The 18,194-nt window shown below is 37.6% G+C and overlaps 2 protein-coding genes and 1 pseudogene across 3 annotated transcripts; 2 read left to right on the forward strand and 1 right to left on the reverse strand.

The window, feature by feature from the left end:
• Positions 1 to 72: 72 nt before the first annotated feature.
• On the reverse strand, positions 73 to 4,284 carry LOC137735676 (putative LRR receptor-like serine/threonine-protein kinase At2g16250). Its single transcript, XM_068475126.2, has 4 exons — positions 1,785 to 4,284; positions 1,292 to 1,420; positions 1,124 to 1,146; positions 73 to 986 (listed from the first exon to the last, which is right to left on the reverse strand). The coding sequence occupies exons 1-4, from the start codon at positions 3,755 to 3,757 to the stop codon at positions 397 to 399; spliced, it is 2,715 nt and encodes a 904-aa protein (XP_068331227.1). The 5' UTR covers positions 3,758 to 4,284; the 3' UTR covers positions 73 to 396.
• Positions 4,285 to 11,867: 7,583 nt separating this feature from the next.
• Positions 11,868 to 13,050, forward strand: LOC137728248 (protein RADIALIS-like 3; annotated as a pseudogene). Its single transcript, XR_015957052.1, has 2 exons — positions 11,868 to 12,246; positions 12,692 to 13,050. The product of XR_015957052.1 is annotated as a protein RADIALIS-like 3 (transcript).
• Positions 13,051 to 14,133: 1,083 nt separating this feature from the next.
• On the forward strand, positions 14,134 to 18,013 carry LOC137745938 (DEAD-box ATP-dependent RNA helicase 32). Its single transcript, XM_088685430.1, has 8 exons — positions 14,134 to 14,670; positions 14,897 to 15,172; positions 15,416 to 15,742; positions 15,890 to 16,081; positions 16,267 to 16,422; positions 16,529 to 16,962; positions 17,152 to 17,324; positions 17,463 to 18,013. The coding sequence occupies exons 1-8, from the start codon at positions 14,296 to 14,298 to the stop codon at positions 17,843 to 17,845; spliced, it is 2,316 nt and encodes a 771-aa protein (XP_088541556.1). The 5' UTR covers positions 14,134 to 14,295; the 3' UTR covers positions 17,846 to 18,013.
• The last annotated feature ends 181 nt before the right edge of the window (positions 18,014 to 18,194 follow it).

Consider the following 18,194-nt stretch of genomic DNA (forward strand, 5'->3'; position numbering starts at 1 on the left):
GAAGCGCTTTCAAGTTTTTCTGCCAAAATATTTTTAAGTGCTTTTGGTTGTCAAAAAGTGACTCCAGAAACAGGATGCAAATGCTTTTGGTTCTGATGAAGTTTGAATGTTGACAACCATGAAAATTCTTCATGTATAACAAAATTCATTAACAATTTCTGCTCGTGGGATCTTTCATAAAGCACCAGTTGCAGAGCTTTGCAGCTTGTTTTCTTCAATTAACAAGCTTATCATATCAATAAGAATCTCGCTCAACTTCAATACCAACTTCACTATGCATTTCCAATCTGTCAGATAGCCCGTAATCTCTATCCGAGCATCCTCGTCGAGCCGCTTAACCCAGACGCAGAGCAATGATGCTGGTGGTCAATGTGAAGACTACGCCATCGTTCATATCTAATGTTCGTCTTGCCTCTCGAGATCTTGTATTTCATTTGGCTCAGGGAAAATTTCATTTGATAACCTTTTGTGTGATGCAGAGTACTCCCCTCCACCTACTAGCCCCGACTGTTTTAAGCCACTGATGCTCTCTCTGCTTGTCTGGCCAGGAACAGTGGCGCTCTCTGATGATGAACTATGCTGCCAGCTAGCAAAGAAAGTAGCGCTCCAGGATTTTCTCGATGAAGATGTTTGCAGCTTTCCAGAGCTGGAACTCTCTTCTCTCACCACCTTTAGAGGGTTTTCCAATGCTTTAAGAATGTATCTCATCGGGGGGCGCTTAGACGGCTTGGGGTTGAGGCAGGACCTGGCCACGATTGCCACGGACCAAACTTCTTCCAATAGATCTTCGTCTACTATCAGAGACGGGTCAACAATCTTATTCAACAGTTCCTTGTCGTATATGCTGATGTAGCGCACTATGTGCTCCAACAACTCTCTTGTAGAGGAATCATTGGATTTGCTGATGCCAAGCTTACCCGTCACAAGCTCAAGCAATACCTTCCCAAAACAGTATACATCATATGCACAAACCGCTGACGACGAGGCTATCCACAGAAAGAAACGAAAATTAAATAATCTATTGAACGAGAAATATAAAGAGCCAATACTTGAGAGTTTTAACTGGGAAGGGAGATACGAGGAATGAAATTTCAGACAAAAGGTTTCAAGTAGATATACGTACCATAAGGGCTTTGTTCCGATGTTCTGCATAAGACAGAAAGGAACTGTTACTTTGTTTCTCATATATATATAATAACAAAACAGATCCTATTATCCACGATTGAAGTATAATTTGATGAAAAATGCTAAAGATCACATATATCCAGGGCTACTGATAATCAACACTTACTGTTGTTTCCGCAACAATCTCGTGATGACATTTTGGTTACCATCCCCTTCTTGCACATGGACCTCACTCAAGCTTCCAAGCCGGACCTCAAATTTATCATCGAGAAGTATACTGCTTGCTTGAACATCTCTTCAACCACCAAAAATAAACTTTCAATTGTTTATACAACTTAATCAACTAACTGAAACTAGTAAAATACAGCACAATTAAGCATGAAGTAAAAACTATAGCGAGTCTGGGAACTACAGTCACCATATAGGCATACTTTACCTTAAGTTTAAGCAGTAGTTGTAGTTGTAACTATTAACTATCATCATAAAATCTTTATTTTTACAGACTAAACAGGTTTTATAAGACATAAATGACTTGAGCCAAAAAAATGCATTTTGTCAGGACAGAGCAGAAGTTATGAGGACTCGGAATCACAATGAATTATTGACGGTGGCTATAAGATGCTGCTCAGATCAATAGCTGAAAGAAAGTTCAGGAATACCTGTGAACGAGTGGTGGGCTGCACTCATGGTGTAGGTAAGCTAGGATTTCAGCCGCTCCAATTGCAATTTTTAATCTTGTAATCCAATCCAGGGACTGTAAATTACCATGTAAGTTGGTAACCCTGTGCAAGGAACTAGCCACGTCTCCATTTGGCATGTATTTGTAAACCAGAAGCTTCTCGCTCTCATGCTCCAAGCAGTGACCCAAAATTGGCACCAATCTTGTATGTGAAACCTTGCCTAATAAATCCATTTCTATCGTGTATGATTCTTTCGTTAAGGAATGCAAATTTACCCTTTTGATAACTACAGGGGTGCCGCTCGCCAAGGATCCCCGGTATATGTCTCCAGAGTGTCCATGTTTTATAAGATTTGCTTCACTGAAAGCACCAGTGAACTGGAGAATCTGCTCATACGTAAATGAATCTCCTCGACTTGATGCACAGATGAGATCTTTGGGGAGTGAAGGGTCATCTCCTGGAACAGGCCCAACATTTGCACTTCCTCGTTGATTTGCGCCTTTATTGCTCATTTTCAGGAGCACTACCAGAACCAGTACCAAAATCGCAACAAAGCCAAGTCCACCAAATATCCCAGCCAATATAAATGTTAATCGGTTCTTACTCTTTGATTTGGGTTCTAGGAAAGGTGGCTGAGCTGGTTGTAGGAGCCCAAAATCATCGAAAGTTAAACTCCTCTCTCCATAAAACTGTCTACAATCCTGCAAACTCCTTTGATTTTGTACCATCTGTAGGCAATTTCCAGTAAGAGTACTATTGCCTTGACTATCTTCGAATACCTTGCCTTGGAAAAAATTATCAGACAAATCGACTGAGACAAATTTCCCAACAGGGAAGGTCAGATTTCCATATAACAGATTACTAGAAAGGTTGAACACAGCACCACTAACACTAGCATTTGAACCGAGGCCCAGCAGAGTTCCAGTAAAATTGTTGCGGGATACATCAAGAAAGCGCAAACTGGGAAGTGACCACAATGCACCAGGAATAGCACCATCAAATTTATTCCGACTCAGAACCAGAACCTCCAGCCGAACAAGACTCGAAAACAAACCCTGCGGTACTGGACCTCCAAGGTTATTATCTCCAATCTCCATCCTCCTCAAACTCCTCAACCCTCTCAACTCCGCAGGCAATGACCCGGACAACGAATTCGTGGTAAGATTAAGCTCAACTAACCGGGAAAGGTTACTAAACTGAACCGGAATCAAATCGGTGAGACTATTATCAGACAAGTCCAAGAATTTAAGCCATGAAAGGGTTCCCAAACCTGGTGGAACTGGCCCAGATAAAAAATTTGAAGAAAGGTCAAGACTTTTAAGCTTTCCAAGATTGGCAAAGCCAGAAGGTATTGACCCAGTAATCGCATTCCTCGAAAGATCAAGAATTTCCAACTGTGTTATATTTATCAATGCAGAAGGCAAAATCCCAGTAATGCCATTGCCAGATAAATACAAAGCGGTAAGATTTTTCAAATTACCGAGCGACTGAGGAATAGGACCAGTGACTGATGCAGAGCTAAGGTCGAGCACCTGGAGTGCGCCAAGTCTTTGGCCGAACCAGTCGGGTATGGACCCGGGAAGCGCAAACCCGGAGGCGTTGAAAATAGACAAGAGGGTGAAATCAGCCAGTGAATCGACAGCGAACCGGGGGTTTCTCCGGCCCAGTCGGGTTCGCCTCAAACCGGACACGGTGATCACAGTGACTCGGCCGTTCTTGCTGCATTTGACTCCGTTCCAGAACGAACAAGGGTCGGCCTTTATGGGCCAGTCTTTGCATCTGAGACCCAACGACGAGCGGAGCTCCAGTAACGCCGACCGTTCCACGGCGGAGCTCAAAGAAACCTGCTGCGCAAAACCGCTCTGAATCACGAACAAGATTAGCGCTACTGCAAAGGCGCCGACTTGGGCTCTCGCCCCCATTGCCGTTTCAGTTACAGAAAACAGCTTCATGGTCGTCAATGGAGATTCTTCTTGGTCTTCGCCATTTCTCTGAAAATTCTTCTTTTCTCCACCAAGATTGAAAATTTGAGCAACTCAAGAAAAAACCCACCAAACAAAATTGCAAACTTCAAAAACCCAACAAACAAAACTGAAAATATCTTTCTCTTTTCTGCTCAGTGGAATCGAACAGAAGAGAAGAAACTTAAGAATGCTCTGCGAAAAGAGAGCGGGCTTGAAGAAGAAGAAGGTGGAACGTTTAATGAGAGAGAGAGAGAGAGAGAAAGAGAGGCAGTGAGGAGTATGCCCCACCAACCGCCAATGAAGGGTGTGCCTATGTCTAGTATTGTATTACGGAGTCGCTCTCAGAGTGACCGGAAGCCATTGATGAAGCCATGACGCGGTTCTAGCTATTTGCAATGGCAACAGTTCTGGGCCTGGCTTTGGTGGTGTGGTTGAAAATATTTGAAATAAATTATGAGATTATTCGCGGGGAGGGGTGGAGGTGGGGGGTGTTATGTTAAGTTTTTTGGGTGTGTGATTAACTGATTGCTGCTGGTTGACTTAAATATAATTACTATTTTGGTCTTGGTGCTTTTGGGATTGTGTTTGGATTGGGAAAGGGACCACATCACATTCTTATTAGCGAACTATTATTAGCATTTCAAAAATTTTATTATGTACTAATTACAAGTGTATTTTTCTATCTAATTATAGAAAGTTTAGAGTACCAAATGAGATTTTTGAAGTGCTAATAACAATTCCTTATTATTAAACAAATCATCATACTTTTCTCGTGAGTGGTTATCAATATGCCTGAAACACGGGTGTTAGATCATTATATGTCATTAGCAAGTGGAGCGACACTTGAAAAATAAATTTGTTCTCTATTTATATAACGACATATGATGTATCATCTCATATTTTAAGTACATTGAAAATGTTCTCGTACTTAAGTCTTTGGACACTTAATTTTCACTATAAAGTGAAGTTTAGATGAACTAGTTAAAGTGAAACTCAACAATCGAGAAAGTTACCACGATGATTTTACTTAAAAAATCACTAAATTATTTGTTGCAATTTTATATATGAGTTTAACCGTATAAGAGTATGTTTCTCTTAAATAATTGTATTTTGTTTTTTGATGTCTTTGGCTTTGAATTTTCTTCTCCCCTTTTCATATGGAATTATTGATACCTTGGGGCCTTATGTCACATACTTCCATAAAATATTTGGTCAGAATGATACTGATATTATTGTTTTTTGTTGTGGATAATGATATTATTGAACGTTCTGATTAGCTTCTTTGTTCCAAATTCCAATTCTTACTAGGTCAAAAAGTGATTTTATTTTGGAAAAGTTTTAAATAGTGTCATTCTCCTATGAATTTGGACTAAGAATTCGAGTACGAAACTTCTTCCAATGATATAAATAAAAGTGTTGGTATTACTAGTATGAATCTACTACATGATATTACTTATTTCATCGGAAAAAAAAAAAAACAAATACTATACATCATTGATTGTATATTTTTTTTATCTTTATATTTTTAAGGATGATATTTGTGTTTTTCTTATGTTTTCTTGTGCATTGTTTAAGACACAACCAACAAACGAAAAATGGTTAATAATGTAAGGCCATCTAATTAACAACTAGATAATCGACTCACGTAATTAGATAAGAATTTCAATAAATACCCCAATATTGTCCTTAAATTTATAATTAGTACTTAATTATTAGTTAATTGGTGAGAGACCAAGACTTCTCAACACCTACACTTTCAATAAATCAAAGTAGATTTAATGATTATTCTATGATTTATTTATATTCCTTTGATGATTATTCATGTATAATATCATAATAGAATTAATGAAAATAAACAAAAATAAATAATGAAAAACTGTAAATTTTCTTGGGGTCAAAGAGGGAATTAGAAAAGTTTGATGGGGCAGCCAACAATTATTTTCTTGGTCAAATATGGCTCCAAAATACAAAAGAATGAATTGTCCGCTCAAAATATGAAATGGGCAAATAATAAAGCGACGCGAGCGATGGAAATTAGATATGGCTCAAAACCAAGTCTCCCACAAACCAAGAAAACGACAACGACTTTGTGGGCAAATAATTGCGACCGACGTGGCATTTCCATTCACGTGATCCGACGTTGACTCGACAGCCTCCGCGTCAAAGCCATCACAAAAAGAAACTTCATATTGTTTTTTTTAACCAATTCCACGTATAAGATTGTGACACTACGCGCTATTAAGAATAAATAAAGTTTCCATGCATATTTTTTTCCTTCTTCTTTTATATAGAGGGGATCACTTTTTTTGTGAGTCGGAAAGACTTTTAGCGGCATTTTAGTATTTTTCTGATCATCATAGCGTGATTTATCAGTGTCAGAAATTAATCAGGCCGTACCGTGTGAAATAGAGGCTTGAAATGATTTAACTAAAAACGCTTTAATTATCAAAAATACTTTTAATAGTATTTGACAAAAAAATATTTATAAGCTGATAAAAAAGCTTAAAATACTTTATAAAAAAAGTATCAGTTATGTACTTTCCGAACTTGAAGTGAGTTTTTTAATTAAGGCCAACCAAGAAAAAGAAAAATAGGCAGGCCAACCAAGAAAGGATAGCCCTCAATTAGGGCCCAATAAATTTTGAATCTATTCCGTCTACAAGAGTGGCCCAGGAGGGCTTTTTAGCTGGGCATTTTCAGTTGGCCCAATTCGTCAGTAATATGAAAACATACATTTGCCTCACTAAATGCATGTTTGAAACTGTTTTTTTTTTTTTTTTTTTTTTTTTTGTCAAACAGTTAGATTAGGAAGTTAACGAGATTCGAACCCATATAATGGTGTAAAGGTAACATTCATCTTCACTACTGTGGTAGAGCGCCACTTGCATGTTTGAAACTGTTTTTAAAAAGACTAAAAGAGGGATCCAAAATAGGTGCTTATTGCATGAAGTGTTTCTTCGAATTCACCTGCCTTTTTACTAAGTATTGAGACCAAAAATATTTTTACGAAAAAACATCTTTAACAATTTTAGAAGTACTTACAAATAAGTTTTAAATAATTCATGCGAACATGACATTTTTATACACCCGAGCCACAAAAATTGCATGTCCCAGAGTGCTGTAGAATATTCTATACACGACAATATTTTAAAGTAGAATAAGATTTCTTGGTCTATGACGTTCATGATAACATCATATACGAAAACAGGGTGCAAGAATTCATATCCCGCTGCAAATCTTAATCAAATTGCAGCTTAGATGCTGCCACAGGCATATTATGCATGTATACTAGATATTTAGTTGCAACTAATTAAAAAGAAGAATCCAGTTTACTTTTCTTAGACAATTGTTATTACCTTAATTTTTTACGATAGTCTAAAGCATGACATATTCTTGGTGTTCTAATCGTTAGATTTTTATTTTAAAATACCATAATTAAAATTTTGTGGTTGAACTTGGAACCGGATCTCCTTCGGATTCATATATAGTGAGCCTGCTAAGCAGACAATTCGAATCATTGAAATTTGATCAAACGGTTACAATTATTCTAATTTTTAGAAGGCCTCCTATTTGTAATCATTTGCTTAAATTTCAACGACCTGGATCGCCTGCTCAGCAGGCTTAGTTTTATTGAATCTAGAGGGGATCCGATTCCATTGAACTTTACTCCGGGGCACGGTAGGATTTTTCATATGCTTAATTAATATTTGAATAATTAAATGAAGGAAAGTTATGTGCATGGTTTTCCAACTTTCTATCAAATCAGTCAAATGGAGAAGAATAGTATATGTCCCTCTTCTTATACGTCAAGATATGCATATCGTATCACCTGGTTGATTCTGATGTTTTCTTTCTATATATCTCAAAATTTCAGCAACAAGATCAACCAGCTGGCTTCTCCTTTTTATCAAAAAATCTACAAAACTTCTGGTATGCAAAGCTGAATCCTTTAGGCCAGTTCCAGCTTGTGAGGAGGGGCAGATAGATGCACATGCAGAAAGAATAAATTTAAAGGGTTTTGTAATGCAAGGCCATTGACGGACATGCAGAATCATATAAAAGGCAACTTTATATTGGAATAATGCATAAATGATCACCACCAATGATAAGGATTCTATATTTCCATTCATCGGTCCCGTTTTGGTATATTATGTCACCGTCTATATACCAAAATAGTAGGAGCCTTCGTCATAACAAGGTGAGCGTTACTATGTATGGATGGGTTTGGTACAGTTATTAAATGAAATACATTAAAAATAATTAAAAGTTAGTAATTTGTCACATCCCGGCCCGGGGCAGATCACTTCCCGGGCCCGCTCCACCACCGTAGCACGATATTGTCCGCTTTGGGCTTACCATTCCCTCACGGTTTTGTTTTTGGGAACTCACGAGTAACTTCCCAGTGGGTCACCCATCATGGGATTGCTTTAGCCCCCTTCTCGCTAAACTTCGGAGTTCCTACGGAACCCGAAGCCAGTAAGCTCCCAAAAGGCCTCGTGCTAGGTAGGGATGAGAATATACATATGAGGATCACTCCCCTGGGCGATGTGGGATGTCACAATCCACCCTCCTTAGGGGCCCGACGTCCTCGTCGGCACATTTTCGGCCAAGGATTGGCTCTGATACCAATTTGTCACATCCCGGCCCGAGGCGGATCACTTCCCGGGCCCGCTCCACCACCGTAGCACGATATTGTCCGCTTTGGGCTTATCATTCCCTCACGGTTTTGTTTTTGGGAACTCACGAGCAACTTCCCAGTGGGTCACCCATCATGGGATTACTCTAGCCCCCTTCTCGCTTAACTTCGGAGTTCCTACGGAACCCCAAGCCAGTGAGCTCCCAAAAGGCCTCGTGCTAGGTAGGGATGAGAATATACATATAAGGATCACTCTCCTGGACGATGTGAGATGTCACAAATTAGTAATTAGCATTATATATGATATATTTATATAAATAATTTAAAACGATACGGTAATATCGTCCGTATTAATTTGAGATACTAATAACATACCAAATATGTTTGTTTGGTACCATTACAGTTTGGCAAAAAATCAATATGGTACGGTACGGTAGAATGGCAAAAAATTCCACCCTACTACGTATTGGAAAATTCTACCATACAACAATGTGTATCATACATCAACTTTTTAACCACTGAATTTGACAGGTTCACCTTTCCATATTAATTAGTATAGAATGATAATCACTGTTGGATAAGAAATGTATGTCGTACATTGTAATATATACCTAATTTGTATAAATCCTAATACTTATATGGATGGTTTTGCTTGTTGAGAGGTCCATAAAGATCAAGACTTTCTCTCCTCAAATAAAATGGGTGGAAGATGGATTCCCCATTGCCCTCAGCAATGTCTAATCGGACAACCTATTCGGTATCCAGTCCTTGGTCTTCGAAGAATCCATCGATTGAAACTCATCTGCCTGGCATGTGATAACCATGGAAATGTGGGGGCCAAAGGTGACGAGGATCCAACTTGGAATCAGGGCCACCAGAAAAAAAGAAAACTAGTACTGTTAAGTGTCAAAGCTTTTGAAATTGAAGGAAAGGCAGGCAGCAGGCATCCATGGATAGATAAATTAAATTCCTTCATCGATCGGATGTGGATTATGATAAGGATATATGATATATGTCCTAAAAAAAAAATGTTGCATGAGTCCTATTCAGTGCGTATATATGATATATGTCAAAACAGTATGTCCTGAGTTTGATTTATGATGGTCAAAGGAAGACTAGTAGGCTAAAAATCCCCCTCATTTGGAACAAAAGAAAATGTAAATACAATTGTATATTGGTATATCCATCACATTTTTTTTAATCATACGAATGAGATCTCTTGAACTTAATGATAGAAAGAAGACATGTTTGCTTTCAAGACAGCTGCAGTGCTGTGACAACCAGCTATCAAGAAATTGGAGGAATAGTGATTTAGGCATCGGTACTTGATCCAATTGTGCTACTAAACTGGGAATTAGAATCACAATTCACTAAGAACTATATATATATATATATATATATATGTTCTGCACTGGACTTATAGGTTCTTCAAAAATCAAGTCATACAGAAAGCAATTGCCAACCGTCTTAATTGCTGGTTTAGTAAGAGGAGAGTACAATACATACAGCTATGCTTTTGCTCTAAAAATAGTTGAAACACACACCAAGTTCTGCAGAGTTTTCTGCATTACTGTCTATAATTTTGGCGAAATTAAAAAGTTTGATGAAGTTAAATGTTGCCTTTAAAATACTAGCGTTATATCGCGATAACCGAAACAATATACGCTTAAATTACAAGGATTAAAATAGTAGTCTGTGTTCTATTTATGGGGTATATATTGACTTAATTTGGGTGTACAATAGTAGTAGGGAATGAGAGATGTATATTTTTTGGCAGGTTATTTGAAAATAGAGTAACGACTAAGCAAAGGAGTACGGGTAAATCAGATGATATTAAAATACATAAGTTTTATACTTTTGTAAAAAATGTCTTACAAATGATGCGATCAAGAATATTCTGCTTGAGTTTTTCTTCATGGGTTTAGACATGAGATTGACAATAAAATGCATGTATAAAACGCTTGAAAAAAGATAGACTTTTAAAGTGATTTTTGTGTGTTACCTCATTCAGCTCGATAACGCTCTTTTCGTGAATAAGATCGATTATCTAGGTCTCATGGTGTTATCTGTTTTAGTGCACCCGTGAAAGTTAAACCAAGTATAGATTATTAACCTGGTCCCCCATGATAATTTTTGTTTAATATATTAATATATACTAGTTAAAGCAATTCAATTTGCAGGGGGTTCAATTCCATGCGCACAAGTACTACTTTTGATAAATTAACTTAAGGTATAATTAAGTATTAATTATATACTTTTAAATATGGAGATTTGAAGTCACAATCTAGGTCATCTATAGATATTGAAATGCTTTTTCTTGCTGGACACTGAAGTCCTACCAATCATAAAAACTAACAAGAGGGATGTAGATCTACAAGAATGTTGATTTGATTATACTACGTGGCCTATTTGAAACTGACTCCGGAAAGGCATATCCCAAAATAACTGAATATTTTACCCCAAATGGGTAAGAGGAATTTCGTCTTGCACGTAAATCATGCCTATTCACATCGGGATTAGGTACCCGCCACACACGATAGGTTTCTCAGTGTGATTGGAACATGAAACACCAATATTATTATACAGTTGGAGGTAGTTGTTCTTTTCAAGAGTCCCTCCAATTGTATAATGACATGTAATATTCTACAGCCTCGTGTTCCGGACACACTAAAAAATCTCTCTCCACCACAGTCTATTGTCAGTTAGATTGATAGACGTGAAAGTTTCATAGCACTAATTAAAAGGAATATTTTTGCTCACCACCTTCAATTGGTAATGATACTCACCACTCCATTCATCACTATTACATTTATTTAAATTTCGAGATCTGTATAATGAATAAACACAAATCTCAAAATTTAAACTCATCAAATCTTACCACCACTTGAGGGTGATAAGTAAAAATGCTCCCATAGTTAAACATTAAACTAGTTAGGCGACGGTTATTCATGCTTTCAATTTGTCATTGTATAGTTAGAAATTAATATTTTACTACCTTAAAATAACCTTCAGGAAAAAAATGCAAAATAACGAACAAATTAAAAGTGTGAATAGCATTTTTCTAAATCCTAATTAATATTATTCATTTGAAGCATTACAACTAGAATATAGTAACGGACAGTGTATAAACGAAGCTTACGAGAAGAAAAGTGCAAGAACGTGAAGGAGAGTGAACTGGAATGAGGGCGATCATGTCACTTTTTTTATTGGGTAAAACAAAGTCGGCCTGTATAATTTCTTGGGGGGTTTAAAGCCCTAAAATCCGCAAACCCATGAAATATTACCTGGAAAGTAAAAAGAAAACCACGTAGGTTATTACAAAGTTCAAATTCCTCCCCATTGTTTTGCAAGTAAAGAAACAGCTGTGCAACAAAATACAACTCGACCCCACCTTACCTATCTCTCTCTCTCTCTACACACACCCATCTCTCTCTCTCTCCTCCCTCCAGTATATAAGGAGCTAACACTGCCGTTCTCTTTGCTCAACATAATTATAAACCCTACTTCCATTTGGCATTTTCAGCCCCCTCCCAACAAGCATTCTATCAGTTGTAGCTAGCGAAGCTCGGTTTCCATCGATCAATGGCGTCGCCAGGATCGTGGACGGCAAGGCAAAACAAGCTGTTTGAGAATGCTCTGGCGGTTTACGACAAGGACACGCCTGACAGGTGGCACAATCTGGCGAGGGCTGTGGATGGGAAATCAGTGGAGGAAGTGAAGAGGCACTATCAGATGCTTGTGGAAGATGTAAGCAAGATTGAGGCTGGTGAGGTGCCTTTGCCTAATTATAGAAAATCTGGTGGAGCACCAAGTCCTATTCCAGGGATATTGAAGAAGAAAGGTGATTCAATATAATGTTTTTAATTTCTTGGAACTGCATTCATTTATACGAAGGAAAATGCTTTTAAAAACTTTCAAGATTATTTACCATATAACATGATTGTTTTAGCCTTTCACATATATGTGGTACATAACTGATTGCGTTGAATGGTTTATTCATATATCGTTGCATTAAGAAATGATAAAATAATTTACTGATTCTATTCTACATTCATTATTTTCAGTTTCTAAGCAAATGTATAGACATAATCACCAAATGTGACATAACAAACTCACCTGTTATAACACAGACGAGGATTTTTAGAATAAAAGTTAATGAATAAAACATGTGATATAACATAACCCCAAGCTGGACAAGCCTTTTTATATATTCAATGGGATGAATTTTTCATGCTTTAATTCCCCCTTAATTACCGCAAATGATGTTAATTGTTGTTCTCATGCAGGATGAAGAGTCTAAGAATTCAATGAAGGAGAGCAAGCCAGATCGATCAGTTCATAGATGGGAATAAAGATTCTTAAGTTTCAACATAAAAGAAAATTCAGAACCGTCCAAGTAGCAGTATACATATATATATATATATACATATATATATATATACATATATATATATATATATATATATATACATATATATATATATATAGGACAACAAGAGTCAAATGTGATTAGCTAATATGTTGCGTTTTTCCTTTAGTTTTCCAAAAGTCATTGTATTTTCCTTTCAGCTCCTTTAAATGTACTGAGAAAAAGAAAAAAAGGCCACTTCGTTTGTCTCAATTAATGAAGGATTATGAGTCTCTACATTACTTATAGCTTTTCTGCTTTTTTTATTTATATAGTCCATTATAATAATCTAACAACTTAAAACATGCCACGTCATTTAATTAACGTTTAAAGACAGATTAGATTAAGCGAAACACATAAAAATGCAGAAAAGCTAAATGCTTAGGCTCGGATAAATGAAGAGAGTCAAGGATAAATGAAAAGAATCAAGAGACTATTTATCATTATCATAACGATTTTATAAACCTTTATTTAATAACACGGATTTGAATTAGCCAACTTTGCTAAAATAATGGACTCTTTTATCTACACCGAAACTCGAATCCCTCTTTCCGTTATATATAATTCTTTCTGAGCGAAGTTGAGATTAAATTTAGAGTGGAGTATTGTTTATATTAAAAAAAAATTAACACAAACAATACATGTGCTAAATTGGATCGAATATGTAGAATCCTTAAGTTAATGACATGCGCGATGACATGAGTATAGAATCGTTGCTTTTCATTGAGTAGGTTCATTCAGAACCGTCCAAGGTGGAAGTATCGAATTAAACCAGTACTTTTCAAATGTCGGAAAGAAGTGACATGATCATATCGGCATCAAGTTTGAAAGGTTGGTCGTCATCACCCCCAACAAAATTATTGTTAATAATTGACTTATATATCACACTTACGAGACTCCATGCGATCTCCTTCATTTTGTTAACCAAATAATAAAACTCGCATGGAAGTTTCTGAACTGCAAGAGTTCAAGGCCAGCAGATAATGATTGTCGTCTCTACAATTCAAGTGACGTTCTTCTCTAGTAGTCTACATAGATTCAATTTTTGCAATTTTGGGCACGCGGTTTAGTAATTATTGCAATGCATATGTAAGATGTTCGCTTCTTGTAAAAAGTCGAATTCCCTTGCACATTTGTTACTCATACTGTAGATTTTATCGAAAAAAAAGTCATTATATTATTATTAATTTTTTAAATCAGCAAGATATTCTAATTTGAACTAATTGTTATGTATAATTATAATTAAGGGATGCAATTCAAGCGTTACAGTATTCCGTCATAAACATGCTAAGTTAATTACCTTTCCCAAACCAATAACTTAGCCGTCGATTTCCCCAAACATAAACCCTACTTTTTACCTTCATCAAACATAAACCCTAATCTCTACCTTCACCTTCTCTCTCCAAGACCTTGCCCCTCTCTCTAGAACCTGTCTCTCCTCATCCATCCACAGTCCAAAGTTGAAACACAACCAAAGCCACAATGAGAAAACTCAAATCAAAGAAATATCGTATCAAAAAGAAACTCTCGGAGGAGCTCCAAGAAATCGAGCTTCTGAAATCGTGGATCGAATCCCAGCAACCCGAACGCGGCTCCAACCCCATGTCTCTTCCCGATTTGCCCTCAGACACCCCTCTCGGTTGTGTCGGCAACCCCAACCTCTTTTCGCGGTACGCCGGCGCCACTAGGTTCGAGCAGCTGCCCATCTCCAAGAAGACTAAGGACGCCTTACGCCAATCCAAGTATGTTGTCATGACCGATATTCAGAGGGCCGCTTTGCCCCATGCCCTATGCGGCAGAGATGTTCGCGGTGCCTCCAAGACTGGATCCGGGAAGACCCTAGCTTTCGTTATACCGGTAAGTTTTTTTAGGGTTTAGGTTTTTTTTTTGTGTGTTTATGCAAGTGATATTATAATATAAAGTTTAAACTAATCTAGCTAAATAGCTAAATATGGAGTTTGAATTCGACTGCATGTGGAAGGCTGGAAGCACATCTTCTAGTTGAAAATTGAGCACCTTAGAAACTGCGAAAAAGAAAAAAAAAAAAAAAATTCAAGTTGTGAGTTTGCCTTTCCCTTTTCAGCTTTTGGAAAAATTGTATAGAGAGAGATGGTGTCGTGACGATGGTGTGGGTGTTATCGTACTATCTCCAACAAGGGAATTAGCCATTCAAACTTTTCTTGTGTTGAATTCAATTGGGAGGCACCATGATTTTAGTGCTGGTCTTCTAATCGGGGGTCGAAAAGGAGTCAAAGAAGAGAAGGAGCGTGCAAATAAGCTCAACATATTGGTTTGCACGCCTGGCCGGCTTCTTCAGCACATGAATGAGACTGAACATTTTTTCTGTTCACAGCTTCAGGTTTATTTTATCTTCTATTAGTGTTATGATTTTGATTTCGGTCTCACTTAACATCTGAAATTCAATGTGTCTTACTCAACATCATCAACTTAAAATCGGTCTCACTTTGCATCATATTGTCCAAAGTTACCTTGACGTTGTATCATTGGTGCGGGATGCCAAGGTAACGATGTACCCATGTCACATAAGTTGCGTTTCTATTTTTTCTGCTGATTTGGGTGGACTTTTACGGCCAAGGAACAGGTTTTGGTCCTTGATGAGGCAGATCGTATGCTCAGTGATGCAAGTTTTAAGCCGGCAGTGGAGTTAATCATTAAAGATCTACCTAAGGACAGGCAAATTTTTCTCTTTTCAGCAACTCATCCAAAAGATGTTAAGGATCTTGCAACTCTCTGTTTGAAAGATCCAGAGTTCATCAGTGTGCATGAGAAGTCTTTGACAGCCACTCCTACTAATTTGCAGCAAACATATATCATCGTTCCTCTTCACCGAAAGTTAGACATGTTGTGGGGCTTCATAAGAAGTAACTTAAAATCTAGGATTCTAGTGTTTCTATCAACCAGAAAACAGGTGCGCCGACTTTGTTTTGACTTATTTCAATGTATCTCAGATTCCAATGTCATGCCTGATCATTTCACCACCATTTTTTCACGTAATACACCTGTTGCTTGATCCATATTTTTACTAAATTTGATTGTCGAATTTTTGTTTTAATAGGTAGAATTTGTATACAAAGCATTTGCAAAACTCCGACCCGGAATACCTCTGAAGCGTATTCATGGTAAGAGGAAGCAAGAGGAAAGAATGGAAACAGTCTCACAGTTTAGTAAGAACCCTATAGTTCTTTTTTCGACTGATGTGGCTTCAAGAGGCCTTGACTTCGACCAGGCAGTTGACTGGGTTGTTCAGGTGTGGCTTGGCTGAACTCTCCTTCTCTTTGGTGAAAAACCATATCGATGTATTAAAAAAAAAAAAAAAAGATTGTTGTTATTAATGATATATCCCCTGAGCTTTTCATTTTCTCTCGACCCGAATCATCCGTTACTCATTTCGTCACAGCGTCGTTAAGTGCTGATACTTTTTCTCGTGTGTAGGTGGATTGTCCAGAAGATGTTGCATCTTACATACACCGAGTTGGTCGAACTGCTCGCTTTGATTCTGTAGGGAGATCGCTTTTATTTCTGATGCCGTCTGAAGAAAAAATGCTTGATAAACTACAAGCAGCAAAAATACCCATTCGGGAAAAAAAGGTGGTTATATTTTCTTACATTTGACATCTTTTTAATTATCGTTCCCGCCGTCTCCGATTGCTTGTGAGCTACGCTAAACTAATTAGCTGTTTTACTGATTTCTCAGCCTAACAAGGACCTTGTGCAATCACTGTCTAAATTGTTGGCATCTAAGATAGTCCAGGACCCTGATCTACTACGTGGTGTGGCTAATAGGGCCGTTATCACATATGTAAAGTCTGTTAAAAAACAGAAGGACAAAGAGATTTTCGACGTTAAAGAATTACCAATTGATGAGTTTTCCAAATCGATAGGTCTACCGTTCCCACCCAGAATGCGTTTTCTAAACAACGAAATCAATAATTCCTCTAAGAAAGTGTCCGAACTATCTCCCATTGTTGAACCAGAAAATTTGGACAAGGACAATGAATTGGAGCTGCTTCCTAAGGAGGAACTTGATATCAGTGATTCTGGTGAAGAAGATGGGGAGAAAGATCCTTTTCATACAAATGATACAGCAAATGCCGCAGACTGGGAAGGAAGAAAAATCGAACATACTATGTGAGTTTCTTGCATTTTATGTTTTTATACTTGTTTTAACTCGGATTATAAGCTTAAAGGGGCTACCACTGTCACGAAATGGTTATTAAACGATCCCTTTAAAAATTTCATCAACCTTTAGTATTTGTGGATGCATTACCATTGTCACCCAAACTTTGAGCTCATATATGATAATCCCGTTCCTCATAGGTCGCCTTCTACATTGTCAACTTGGGTTTCGAAGAAGAAGAAGAAGTTAAAAATCAATATCCATAGACCAGTGGGAACTAGAGTTGTCTTTGATGACGAAGGCAACTCACTACCGCCACTAGCAAGGCTGGCTGATATCAACAATGCCAGAGCTCCGCTTGACCAAATTCAAGGTATGCAGTAGAGATTGTGTCGATAAGTGCATCAGTTTCGTGTGCCCAAATAACATCATCTATTGGAAAAACACGGTGTTTTACCTTGCTTCTTCTGAAAAAACTGTTGCCTTGAAATGTGTCTCCTTCTTTATGCAGGCAAGAAGACCGAATATTATAAGAAGCTCAGGGAAGGTCTGAAGAAGGAGGACAAGGATGACAAGGCTCAATACCGCAACCGCCGTCGTGAAAAACGCTTGAAGAATAAGATGAAGTGGAAGAGAGGAAACGCAGACGAGAAGGAGGAGGATGTTTCTGATTCAGAAGGAGAGGCATACGCAAATCGACCCCACAAAAGGTCAAAGATATATTTTGGCAGTGATCATGATGATGGTGAGATAAAAGAAAGTAAGAGTGATCATGATGATGGTGAGATAAAAGAAAGTAAGGATAAATTAGGGTTCATTGCTGACTCCATATCTTTGGCGGAACAAGAGGCTGTTGCTCTCAAAGTGTTGAGTGCCATGCACTCGTTGTGGTAGAAAATAGGAATTTGTTAGCTTGCTCCGAGGTATCCTACATTTTAAAGTTTTTGATCGGTAGGACTTGGAACCTCCTTAGTCGACCCCACATTGAATTTATTAGTTTAAGTGGAAGAAAAACCTTTGCAAGTTAATAATTTGGGAGGTGCTAGCCACTTTCTGCTCTGCTACTAATTATGCAACGTACATGATAATTAGAATCGTTTATATTTTATTTGAACATTAAGAATTTATCCAAGATTAAAAATAAAGAGTTTGAATGATTGTGCTACATTTTAACCAAGACTAAAAAAAAAAAAAAAAAAAAAAAAAGGGAAAAGATAGAACAAAAAGGTTCTGCCCCTAAATA

The sequence above is a fragment of the Pyrus communis genome, chromosome 15, assembly GCF_041283825.1.
Source record: "Pyrus communis isolate YQ-2024b chromosome 15, ASM4128382v1, whole genome shotgun sequence".
Classification (NCBI taxonomy): domain Eukaryota; kingdom Viridiplantae; phylum Streptophyta; class Magnoliopsida; order Rosales; family Rosaceae; genus Pyrus; species Pyrus communis.